Genomic DNA, 11,536 nt, shown 5'->3' with positions numbered 1-11,536 from the left:
AAATAAAAACACATAGGATATTACAGTAAACTAGTGACAAAAATAAGCTGGCAATCAGAGGGAATTTAGAAAGACTGTGTACCCCCCCCCCCACTCCAGAGCACCTCTAGAAGTGGAGAACAGGCACCGTGCAGTGACAGGAAGAAGTCATTCTGCTCGGTCTCATCCACTCACTGTTACGAGTGGGGTGGCTTGCTAGATGCCCTTTGGGCTCACTCTCACATAAGCAACCCCCAAAGGAAAGTGGGACAGGCCCCCACACCATCAGTCCTGTTAGTGCTACTGCATAACCCGCTTTCCCACTCTTACCTTTCAGTCATGAGTATGTGTCTCCAGTAATGGAGCCAGTGCTACTCATGGGATCTTCAACTCATGAATTGTGAGTAAAAAATAAAATTCAAAGAATTCTCAGATCACTTGAGATCCTTCCTTATCAAATCAATTGCCAAATGCTGCAACTGATTTCACTGAACATTGCTTCTCAATCCACTTCTGTCTACTTACTCAACGAGTTTCTAAACTGTGAAACGGCTTGGGAAGAAGGAGTGGGATGGTAAAATCTAGGGCTCAATCTCATCAGATAATCATCCCAAATAATCAAGATCAGTTCATGAGCTCTTTAACAGAGAGCCAGGCAGGTGGAAGGGAGCAGCTACAGACTCATTCAATTCTGGTTGACCATATCCAGAAGCCCTAGGAAAATCCCAAGTCTCGACTCCTGGCCCCAGCAGTGGCTGGGGTGTGCTGGTGCACATTTCCACTCGTGTACTACCTTTCTCTGAAGGCTACAAATCCTGCTTTGTTGTGCTCCACTAGCAATCATCTGGTAGACAGGAAACTCTGCAATATCCCTAAGGGGCAGAGATGCAACTATGTACAGCAAACACATAAAGAATTAGTAAATTGTCTGTTTCTCCAAGAGATACACATATACACTATTTTGGATTTTAATTTAACTTTAGTCTTTGCTTACAAAATGGACGCAAGCTGTAGAAGTATGTCTTGGTAAACAAGGAATGAGTTCCTAGAAATTCTATTTCTAAAGAACAATGTTATCAATTTGTTTTCCTATTGTTTTTCAAACTTACTGAGAAACTGTTGGGTTAAATAACATCAATAGGCCATAAAAGTTATTACATACATGCAGATTTCTGTGATGTTTTTCAACAAACGCTACTGCAAACGCTAACATCAGAAGATCCATTATTATTAAAGTAACAAAAATAGTCTGTATATTTGGAAAGAGTGGGAACTTCTGCTCTTGCCTAAAATTTGCAGCAGCTGCTGGGAGTCACAATTTGTCCTTGCCTGAAAGGAAGGACACGCGTAGTCACAACACTCTGAAGGGGCGGTTCTGGGGTGCAGGTGCTAGGAAGAGGTAGTGGTGAACGCTCAGTTACAGCCCTCCACACACCCTCAGAGTTTTGGTAAACGAGAAGACTTCCAACCCTTGGGTGTCAATTTAGACCTCGGGGGCGGAGCTAGAGCGGCGGAAAATTTGGGAACTCTGATTGGTTGGCGCTCCTGTCTGTAAGGTGATTGACAACCCTCGCCTCGCACGGCTGCTGCTTTCGGCGCCGCGCTCCTCGGCCCCGCCCGCGAGCCCCGCCCAGAGAAGCGAGAGCGCGTGCGCGAGCGGCCCCACGCCGTGGCCCGGCCCACCCGCTCGGCTGCGCGCACTCTCCGTCAGTGGGCCCGCGGGAGGCGGTGGTGGAGGTCACCGCTCGGAGGCGGGGCGGGGCAGCATGGCAGCCTCCTTGCGGCTCCGGGGAGCCGCCTCCGGCCTCCGCTACTGGAGCGGCCGGCAGCGGGCGGCAGCTGCCAGCCTTGCCGCGGGTAAGCGCCTCGCGCCTCGCGTCCCTCGCCCCTTCCCAGCTTCCCGCTTCCCTCGACCGGACAAGTGTCTTTCCACCGCAGGTGCTGCAGTTGGGTTGGGGTTTTAGAAAACACAGTCCTCTGGCATCTTCCGCTGCCGCGTCTGTACCGTTGGTGCTTCCTTCCCGACGCTTCCTCGTCCCTGCTCCAGATGTGCGAGTCAGTGTCCTTCTGGGGACTTGGGAAGGGATGGGGAAGAGCGCAGAAGTGAAGGGAGGAGTATGTGGGTCTGGGGCGTGCAGCTTGGAAGTTAGGGCTCTTGGGACACGTGGAGCAGCCGCGGGGCCCACCTTGCACCCCCTGGGACCCCGGCCTTCTGGAGCCGCGGGCTGCACCCGGAGTGGGCGCGCGGTCGGGCTGCAGGGCCCGGTTTGTGATTAACCACCTTCATTGGGTGGGATGGCCACATCCTAGCGTTCCGGCAGAGTTTGTCACCCTTGACCAGTACGGCGGGTTATCGCCTCCTCCCCTGTGTAACTTCCACTTGAAAGTGGCACTTTTGTCAAATTATTAACCAAAATACTTTGAAAGTCCTCAAAATTGTGGCCAGAACCTATTCTGTCCTCCTCACCCCCACCATTGCTAAGTTATGGAAGCTTGCGAGGGTCATAAGAGAAGGCAGTGTTTCGAGCTTTATGAAGGTGCACGGAGAATTTCACGTGAGGAATCCGAGGCTCCTTGAATAAGTTAAGTAGGATATCTCCAGCCAGGTCTAGAAAGTTGTCCTTGATTTTTCCTTATTCTTGCATTTTCTGCCAACAAGCCAGTTAATGTTCTCCATTAATTGAAAAATTGCCAGATCTATGAGGACTCAACTTTTGTGTTTCTTTTCTTTTCTTTTTTGGCGGAACCGGGGATTGAACTCAGACCCTTGCGATTGCCAGTCAAGCGCTTATCCTACTGAGCCATCTCCCCGGCCCCCAACAACTTTTGTGTTTCTATAAAAGTTTTCAGGTTTGTTTGTTTGTTTTTTTTTTTTTTTTTTTCCTGTGCTGGGAATCAAACTCACGACCTAGCGCTTGCCAGGAGGTGCTGTGCTGCTGAGCTATATCCCCAGCCCAAGTTTTGAGTTCTTACCAAGGCACAGTTCAGCAAGATCATATTTAGGGTTAACAAAAAAGTCTGGGAGCAGGGATGTAACTCGGTGACCCGGGCTTGTCTAGCAATGCATCCTGGGTTCTGTAACCAGTTCAGGGGATGGGGGAAGCCTAGGTATTAATTTTTTTCTAAGATTGATATTAAAAAAGTCAGTAGGTTGAGCTTTGGAGTTCTGAGTAGTTTTCTAGTCTTGCCTCCCTCCCCTAACCTGTGAATTTCCTTTCAAGCTTGAGAAAGGTAGGCTCTGTGTGATGAAAGATAAATGTCTGATACAGAGGCATAGAAACAAGATGCAAATTCATTTGAGCTATAAAACGGGGTTCCCACTTTGGAGATACTGTTAAAAAACCAAGCCAACAATCTTCCTCAGTACTAATGGAATCACCACTTTTCACATGAATGCGTAGTTCTTTCAGATTTGGTTTACCAAGGAAGATGTATTTACTGTTTAGTGGTTTTACAGGGTGTTGTAATGATATCTTAATGAGCCCATGATGTAGCTTTTAGAGTTAGGAAATTTCTTACATGGTAGGAGAATTTGAGGCTTAAGACTATTTTGCTCTGTAAACTAGAAGGGCTTACCTCACAATGTTTGCTAGACTACTTTGTCATACGATCTTGTGCTTTGCATTTCTTTTGGCTGAAAGATGTAAGAATATGGATTTATGAAAAATTCTAAATAGTTGTTTGGTGATGAGCTATTTAAAACATCTCATTTTTTACTCGATCGAATTGTTTTACACTTCTGTTAAATTTAGTTTACTATGAAAGAGTTAAACTTTTTTGAGGTTTGAATCTGAAGGATAAACTCTGCATACAAGTTTCGAGTCTAGGGATATTAAAAAAAAGAACCATATTCAACTAGTAATGTTATTTAGGTGTTCTAAATTCTGTGACACATTTGCCTCTATGGTATGTTTACAATGTTTGTACTGTACGGATGGTAATTTAACAAAGTTACACATAATTTACTTATTAGATCCAAAGTTTTCTAGTAAGCAGCATACATTAATATTAATACTTTTCCTTGGTGTTTTTTTTGAAATAGGGTTTCACTGTGTAGTTCAGGCTAGCCTTGAACTCACTTTGTAGCCTAGGCTGGCTTCAAACTTGCAGTGATCCTCCTGCTTCAGCTTCCCAAATGCTGGTATTATAGGCATGTGCCAGCATGCCTGGTTTATATTAATATTCTTCTAACATTACACAAGAAATAGGAAAATGAGAAATGCATACACATCACCCATTTAACAAAAGTAAATGTTGTATTTTAAGGGTTATTAACTTTAGATTTTTTTTTGGTACAGACAAAATCTATGGATGTAGATTCTCTATACTATTTGTGACTTACCATGTATATGGATAAGTATCTTTTATTAGGTCATTTTAAAATGACCTCCCAGCTAAAAGGGGAAGGGGAAATTAACTAGCATCATATATAAAAATGGCATTACTAATTTTCTCTTTTTTTTGTATGACATGTACTTTCAAAACAGTTAACTAGCATAAATCAAATACACAATGACATTTTTTTTTTCATCTACTGTAACCAAGTGGCACATGGAGTTTTGATAAGTTGCATGTGGTCTTGGGACTAAAAGTTAATCAAATTTGTGAAATTTCACGAGGAGAATATTTGTTATTAAAATAACTTAATTATAAAGGTCTTCCTAGAGCAAGTCTTCACCCTTAGTTCAGTAACTTTTAACATTGAAGAAAGTATTTCTATCATGTTATGAACGTTTCTATCATATATTATGTCTTAAAACATATGATATATGATAGAATAGATACAATTATAGACATGATATACATATAATACAGTTATATGAACCATATATAGGTATATGATAGAACGATACAATGTTGCATGTACACTATTCTCCCTTATCAGTAACTCCCATTAACCACTCTGAAAGTATTAAATGAAAAGATATTTTGAGAGACATTTCCATAACTTAAAAAACCTCCTTATTTTATTATTAGTTGTGTTAATTTCTTGCTGTGACTAATTTACAATTAAGCTGCATTACAGGTATGTATGTATGTATGTATGTATGTATACAAAAAACCAAGGTGACATACTCTATGATTTTAGAAATTATCTTGCTTGGATGAAGGGATAAGGGAATAATACTGTATGATATAATCTTATAGCACTGTCTAATGAAAGAATGCATTCAAAAGATTAGAAGGGCTATGTTAAACCTCAGGGTGATTTTTGTAGAGTGGCTTTTCTTCCTGTAACTTGATATCTTTTCATACTTTCTAATTTTCACAATCAACCTGTGTTACTTTGATAAGGAAAAGCCACTTTTAAAAACAAAGAATGGGGCTGGGGAGATGGCTCAGTGGAATAAGTGCTTCCCTGGCAAGGGCAAGGGCCTGAGTTTGATCCCTGGTTCTGCCAAAAGAAAAAAATAAAATAAAGTGCATTTCTCTTCTACTGCTTTAAAAAAAACAAACAAAGAATAATTAACCTATTACCAATTTTGGCATTTTGAATTGTACAGTAGACTGATTTTTTTTAATTAAAATTTTATTTTAAATGGGGGGGGGAAGCTGGGTGGTGATACACACCTGTAATCCCAGCACTCAGGCAGCTGAGGCAGGAGTACTTTTCTGAGTTTGAGATGAGCCTGGCCTACAAAGTGAGGTCAAGACCAGCCTAACTATATAGTGAGACCCTATTCAAAGAAAAAAAATAAAAATAAAATCAAACAATAGGAGAGTAAAATGTTTAATATACTATGTAGGTGTATTGTTATCTTTAAGTTACTTAGTATATTTAAGATATAAGCATTTAATTGTCTAAACAATATTAGCACAAATCTTTCTTGATAGTGAACTAAGAGAAATTAGTATTGTAACAGTCTCAACTATCATGTGTGTGTGTTTATGTGTGTGTGTGTATATATATATATATGTATATATGTTTTGTTTTGTTTTCCTCTTCCTTTTCTTCTTTTCCCCATCCCACTTTCTCTTTCCTTTTGAATAGTTTCTTCCCACTTTACAATATCTATTGTACATTTTGGATCTTATTTTGCTCTTTCAGCTTTTCACACTAGGGAGACAATGGAATATTTACACATGTGAATCTGGTTTATTTAACTTTTGAGTATGATCTCAAGGTGCATAAATTTACCTATGAAAGTCTCCAGTTTATTTTTTGTGGCTGAGTAGTACTCCATTGTATAAAAAGGCCACATCTGTTTTATCCATTCCTTGGTTGATGGGCATTGCGGTTATTTTCAAGATTTAGCCATTACAAATTGTGCTGCTATAAACATGGGTGCTTATATATTGCTGTGATAAAATGTTTTTGATTTTTCAGGGAGGATACCCAGAAGGGAAATAACTAGGTCAAATGGAACCTTCAATCCTAGTTCTCTGAGGAACCTCCACACTAATTTCCACAGTGATACCAGTCTAGACTCCCATCAACAGTAGAGAAGGGTTTCTTTTTTCCCACAACTCAGCCAGCATATTATTCATTGATGTCTTGATAATAGCCATTCTTTCCAGGATGAGATGGAATCTCAGTGTTGTTTCAGTTTGTATCTCTCAAATGACCAGTGATGTTGAACATTTTTTCATACATTTGCTGTTTAGATTTCTTTTTCTGACAAGTGTGTATTCATCTCAGATGCCCATTTTTAAATTGGGTGTTTAGATTTGAGAGGTCTGATTTTTTTGAGTTCTTTATATGTTCTTGATAGTAATCCTTAGTCTAAGGAACAGCTACTGAACATTTTTTTCCACACTATGGTTTTTCTCCTCACTCTATTGTTGGCTTCTCTTGCTGTGCAAAAGCTTCTTAGTAAGATGAGATCCTAGTTGTTTATTCTTGCTGATACTTTCTGTGCAATTGGGGCTTTATTTAAAGTCTTTGCCTATGCCAATGTCTTCAATAGTTTCACCTATTTTATCTTCCAGCAGATTTAATGTTTCTGTCTTAATATTTAGATCTTTGATCCATTTCAAATTTAGTTTAGTGCATAGTGAAAAATAAGGGTCAATTTTGATCTTCAGCATGTACAGAGCCAGTTTTTTCAGTGCCATTTATTAAAGAGGTTATCTTTCTTACAGCAAATGAGTTTGGCACTTTTGTCAAGGATAAGGTAATTGTGTGTGTGTCTGGTGTTTTTTCTGCAACTTCTAGTTTGTTCCATTGATCTTTGGTTTTTTTGTTTTTGTTTTTTTTTTTGCCAGTATCATGCTGTTTTTAATCACAGTAACTTTATAGTATAATTTCAAGTCAGAGATTGTGATGCCCCTGCCTTGCCTTTGTCCCAGAATTGCCTTTGCTATTCTAGGTCTCTTCTGGTTCCAGGTGTATTTTGGAGTTGTTTTCTGTAACTCTGTGAGATATGCTGTTGGAATTGCAGGAAATCTGTGTAACATTTTTTTTGTTTTTTAGTTTTACGGAAGGGTCTACAGGGTTTTCAGGATCTCACTAGATCCGACTTGTTGTGGTCCACCTGTTTACAGCCTCCCAAGAGCTGGGATTACAGGCATGTGCCACCACACCAGTCTCAGTTGCAGTCACCGTGTGCCTTGGGGGCAGGGCCAGCATGGCAGGCCCCAGGGTTTGAGCCCCCAGCCCCCGTGCCTGCTTGCAAGTGCTTTGATCCACTGAGCTATTTGGCTGGCTCTTGTGTAACAGTTTTCAAAGTGCAACCATTTTCACTGTATTGATTCTTCCTACCCAAGAGCAATGGATATCTTTCCATTTTCTGATATCTTTAATCTCCTTTTACAGAGTACTGTAGTTTTCATTGTAGGGATCTTTTTATTTCCTTTGCTAGATTGATTGAAAAATTTTTAAATGTATTTGGTACAAGGGATACAGGGTCTACAGGGTCTCAGTATGAAGATTGGATTCGTAGTGATCCTCCTGTTTCTGCACTGAACTCCTTGCTTTCAGAATCATATCCCTGAAGGGGATTGTTTGGTACTGTGAGGGATAGATAGGCCTCCATCTATGGCACCCTTTAGGGCTGCAAAAACTTTATTGCCAGTTGTTCTGGCAAGGCCTGTCTCCAAGTAGCAGGTGAAGGCATCAGGTTAGCCATCAATGTTTTCCACATTGTATTCATCTCCAGTTACCTCCACCAGGCCTTCATAGATTTTATCCATGCCACACCTGTTGAGAAGTCTGTGGCCCAGCAGCAGACCAGTACAATATGCTGCAGCATAATTTGTTAGGCCAACTTTCACGTCATATTTTGGTAGTCATGTGTATATGCTGTGTAGATTATCATATCCCCTTCAATATGGGCATAAAAAATCTGATAGATGAAATCTCTTGTTAGTTACACGAAATTATCATCCTGTATTTAGGTGTGTTATACTTATTTTTGTCCTGGATCACTAAGTGTTTACAAGCATAGTAATCTCTCTCGTTGTCTTGTAAACTTCAATTGCGGGGCGGGGGAGATGGCTCAGTGGAATAAGTGCTTGCCTGGCAAGCGCAAGGGCCTGAGTTCAGTCCCCAGGGCCGCAAAAAAAAAAAAAAAAAAAAAAAAAAACCCAAAAAAACTTCAATTGCTATCTCTTAAAGTGGACTAATTCTTTATTTTATTGAGAAACAAATATCAATGAGGCAGTTTCAAAACTGATTAATAGGACAGTTTCAATAATAATACGTTGTACATTGTTACCTTCTTAGTGGTCATCCGTAGTATAAGATGCAGGCAGAATATCCTGTCCAAACACTATTAGTACAAATCTTTCTTCTCATTGAATTAAGTGGAAGTAGCTGTATATCTATCCTAACTATTCTGCATATACAGATACAAAATGGTCCTTCCTTTGTATTGCTTTTTTTGTTTAGTCCTGTTAGAAATGGGTATTCCATTGGCATCTAAATACTATAGGTACGTGAATTCAGCAAAACAATCCAACACAGCAGTCCCCAGTAGTAGTGGGTTATCCACAGAAGTTGTTGACTTGAGCCTTTCACAGGTCAGCATATTAATATGGCTTTACTTTATATACCTCATTTTTATATTTTTTTGCTGGATGGTTAAGACCAAGATAAAACAAGACCTGTACAACAAGAAATGTAACTTTTGTTTCTGATAAGGTCAGTCAAGTACCCTCAGAATTTATCCTGTAACCCTGTACTGCAGTTTGCAGATCCTTTGTCAGTATCAGCCATGTGGATGAGTCACAGCCATTGCTTGACCAATTTGTTCTCTGTGAAAGCCTGAGAGAATGTTTTCTCTCCATGTGACTCTCCTTAGGCACACTCTACGTCATTGATCACATTGCTCTGTGACCCCCCCCCCATAATCTCCTTGATCAGAAAATTTGGGACACAACTGAGTTACATGATGTTACAGTATAGATTCTCCTATGTTAAAGTGGACTAATTCTTGACAACTTTAACAAAACCCATCCACATCTACAGCTCTACACAGACCTGCAGGCCCAGCAGCAACTCAAGGGGTTAGGCGGTGGTAAATGGAATATGTAATCTATTTTGGAGAATATCCTGTGTACAACTGAGAAGAATGTGTATTCTGATATTGTGGGTTGGTGGAGGGAGACATACTCTGTGGACCTCTACTGTGTCTATTTGTTCAAAATTTGGTTCAGTTCTTCTTTTTTGTCAAGTTGTTTTGTTTTATTTTGTTTGTTTTTTGGTAGTAGGTATAGAACTAAGGACCTTGTGCTAGCTCTGCAGGTGCTTAGGCAAGTTGATCTATTTGTGACCATAGGGTATGGAAGTCTTTCAGTCTCAGATCATCTTTACAGTAACCTTCTGACATAGGTACGCTTGTTTATAGAACTGAATATTTAGAGAAGGTAAATAACTTCTCACTGCAAGGTCACACATCTAAGAAGGGACCATATCTGGATCTTCTAAATTCAGTGACGTTTTTAAGCATCACCATTAATAACCTGTTGTTTTTTTGACCTTAGACCAACTAGTTATATTACTACTACCAACTACCTTTGTTCTAACTGTGCCACAGGCAAAGATATAAAGTAAACTGAGCCCAACCTTGCAAATTTCATCTTCATTGATATACATATTAGCTCATCCAACATTGATCTCATTGTTCTTGACCTTCAGAACCTCAGCAACAAACTTAATCAGTGCTGTCCTCCAGCTTGTCTAGGATTCTATCACTTGGTATTTTTCTCTTGCCAAGATTTCATAAAATCTGGTCTTCTGGTCCTCATGAAGTACCTCTTTGTTTATATTCAGCCTCAAACATTTATAATCAGGTATTGCACTCTTTTTTTTTTTTTTGCACTGGTACTTTTGACACTACTCTAAATGTTTTACCCCTCAATTTTCTCTACTCTAATCCTAATTAATAGCCATTGTCTGTGGTCTGTGCCTTCCCCTGGGTGCCCCTTAGGTATTGATGGCAAGAATCTTCAAAATTTGGATATAATGTTTTCATTAATTTCTTATTGATTTCCTGTTACATTTTCAGATTTTCCATAGCACTTTAGATCTTTGCCTTAGAGCTGGCAGCCCCTGAAGTAGATATGTGGCAGGAATGTCAATTGGTTTAGTCAGTTTGGAACTTGACCCTGAATCTGAGAGGACTATTGGAGAATCAGCTGCAGTTGTTATGGTTGCTGTAACACAATTTACTTTTCTTGTAATGCCATTGTTTCTCTGTAATTGCTTCAAAACTTTTTTATCTCCATGTGCCTGTTTGATGAAATTTCTAATTACTAGTTATTCACATAACACTTATTAAATACTCATTGTGATCCATTTCATTTTTCTCATTTCTTTATAGTTAACGAAGTTTACATGCTTATGATGAAAGTCAAATTACTTATATTTTGTGTTTTCCATATAAGAAAAATCACATGGTATTTTACCTGTGTCTCATATATTTTAGCTTAGGGTACACCTATTTTAGTCTCAGGGTACACCTATTTTCCTTCAAATGAGTCAGATTTATCCTTGTTTTTTTTGGTGGAACCAGGGATTGAACTCGGGCCCTTGTGCTTGCCAGGGAAGCACTTAACCTACTGAGTTTATCCTTCTTTTTGGCTCTATAATAATCCACTGATGGACATATAGGCCATTTCCATGACTTCGCTGTTGCAAGTTGTGCTTCTTTATAAACATGAGTATGCATGTATCACTATAATATGATGTCATTAATTCTTCTGGTAAGATATCCAGATTGTTATGGCTGGGTTGAATGGAATTTCTGGTTTTACATTTTTAATGAATCTCCCTACTGATTTCTATAGTCATTATAATAGTTTACATTCAGTTCAACAATGTAGAAGGGTTCCTTTTGTCCTCACAACCTCAACAGTATTTGTTGTTTTTGAGTTCGGGTTGATAGCCATTCTTTCTGAAGTAAAATAGAATCTCAGGTTTTTATTTGCATTTCTCTAATGACCAAAGAGACTGAACATTTTTTCATGTATTTATTGGTCGTTTGTACTACTTCTGAGAAGTTTCTGTTCATTTAAATTGCCCATTTTTGAACTGGAGATGTGTGTGTGTGTGTGTGTGTGTGTGTGTATTATATTTTTTCCTTGTAGGGATATTTACTTTCTTTTTTTTTTTTAA

At 39.4% G+C, this 11,536-nt stretch overlaps 1 protein-coding gene across 1 annotated transcript in view; it reads left to right on the top strand.

Annotated features, from left to right (window-relative positions):
• The first annotated feature begins 1,646 nt into the window (after positions 1-1,646).
• Hibadh (3-hydroxyisobutyrate dehydrogenase) overlaps positions 1,647-11,536 on the top strand; it is a 131,755-nt gene continuing 121,865 nt past the window's right edge. The window contains exon 1 of the mRNA XM_004626497.2: positions 1,647-1,836. Coding sequence (XP_004626554.1) covers positions 1,746-1,836 — 91 coding nt within the window. The 5' untranslated portion in view covers positions 1,647-1,745. The remainder of the gene's footprint in view (positions 1,837-11,536) is intronic.

Source organism: Octodon degus, unplaced genomic scaffold (assembly GCF_000260255.1).
Source record: "Octodon degus isolate 3935 unplaced genomic scaffold, OctDeg1.0 scaffold00015, whole genome shotgun sequence".
NCBI classification, from domain to species: domain Eukaryota; kingdom Metazoa; phylum Chordata; class Mammalia; order Rodentia; family Octodontidae; genus Octodon; species Octodon degus.
The sequence above is the reverse complement of the archived record's forward strand: the minus strand, read 5'-3'. Positions and strand labels throughout refer to the sequence as shown.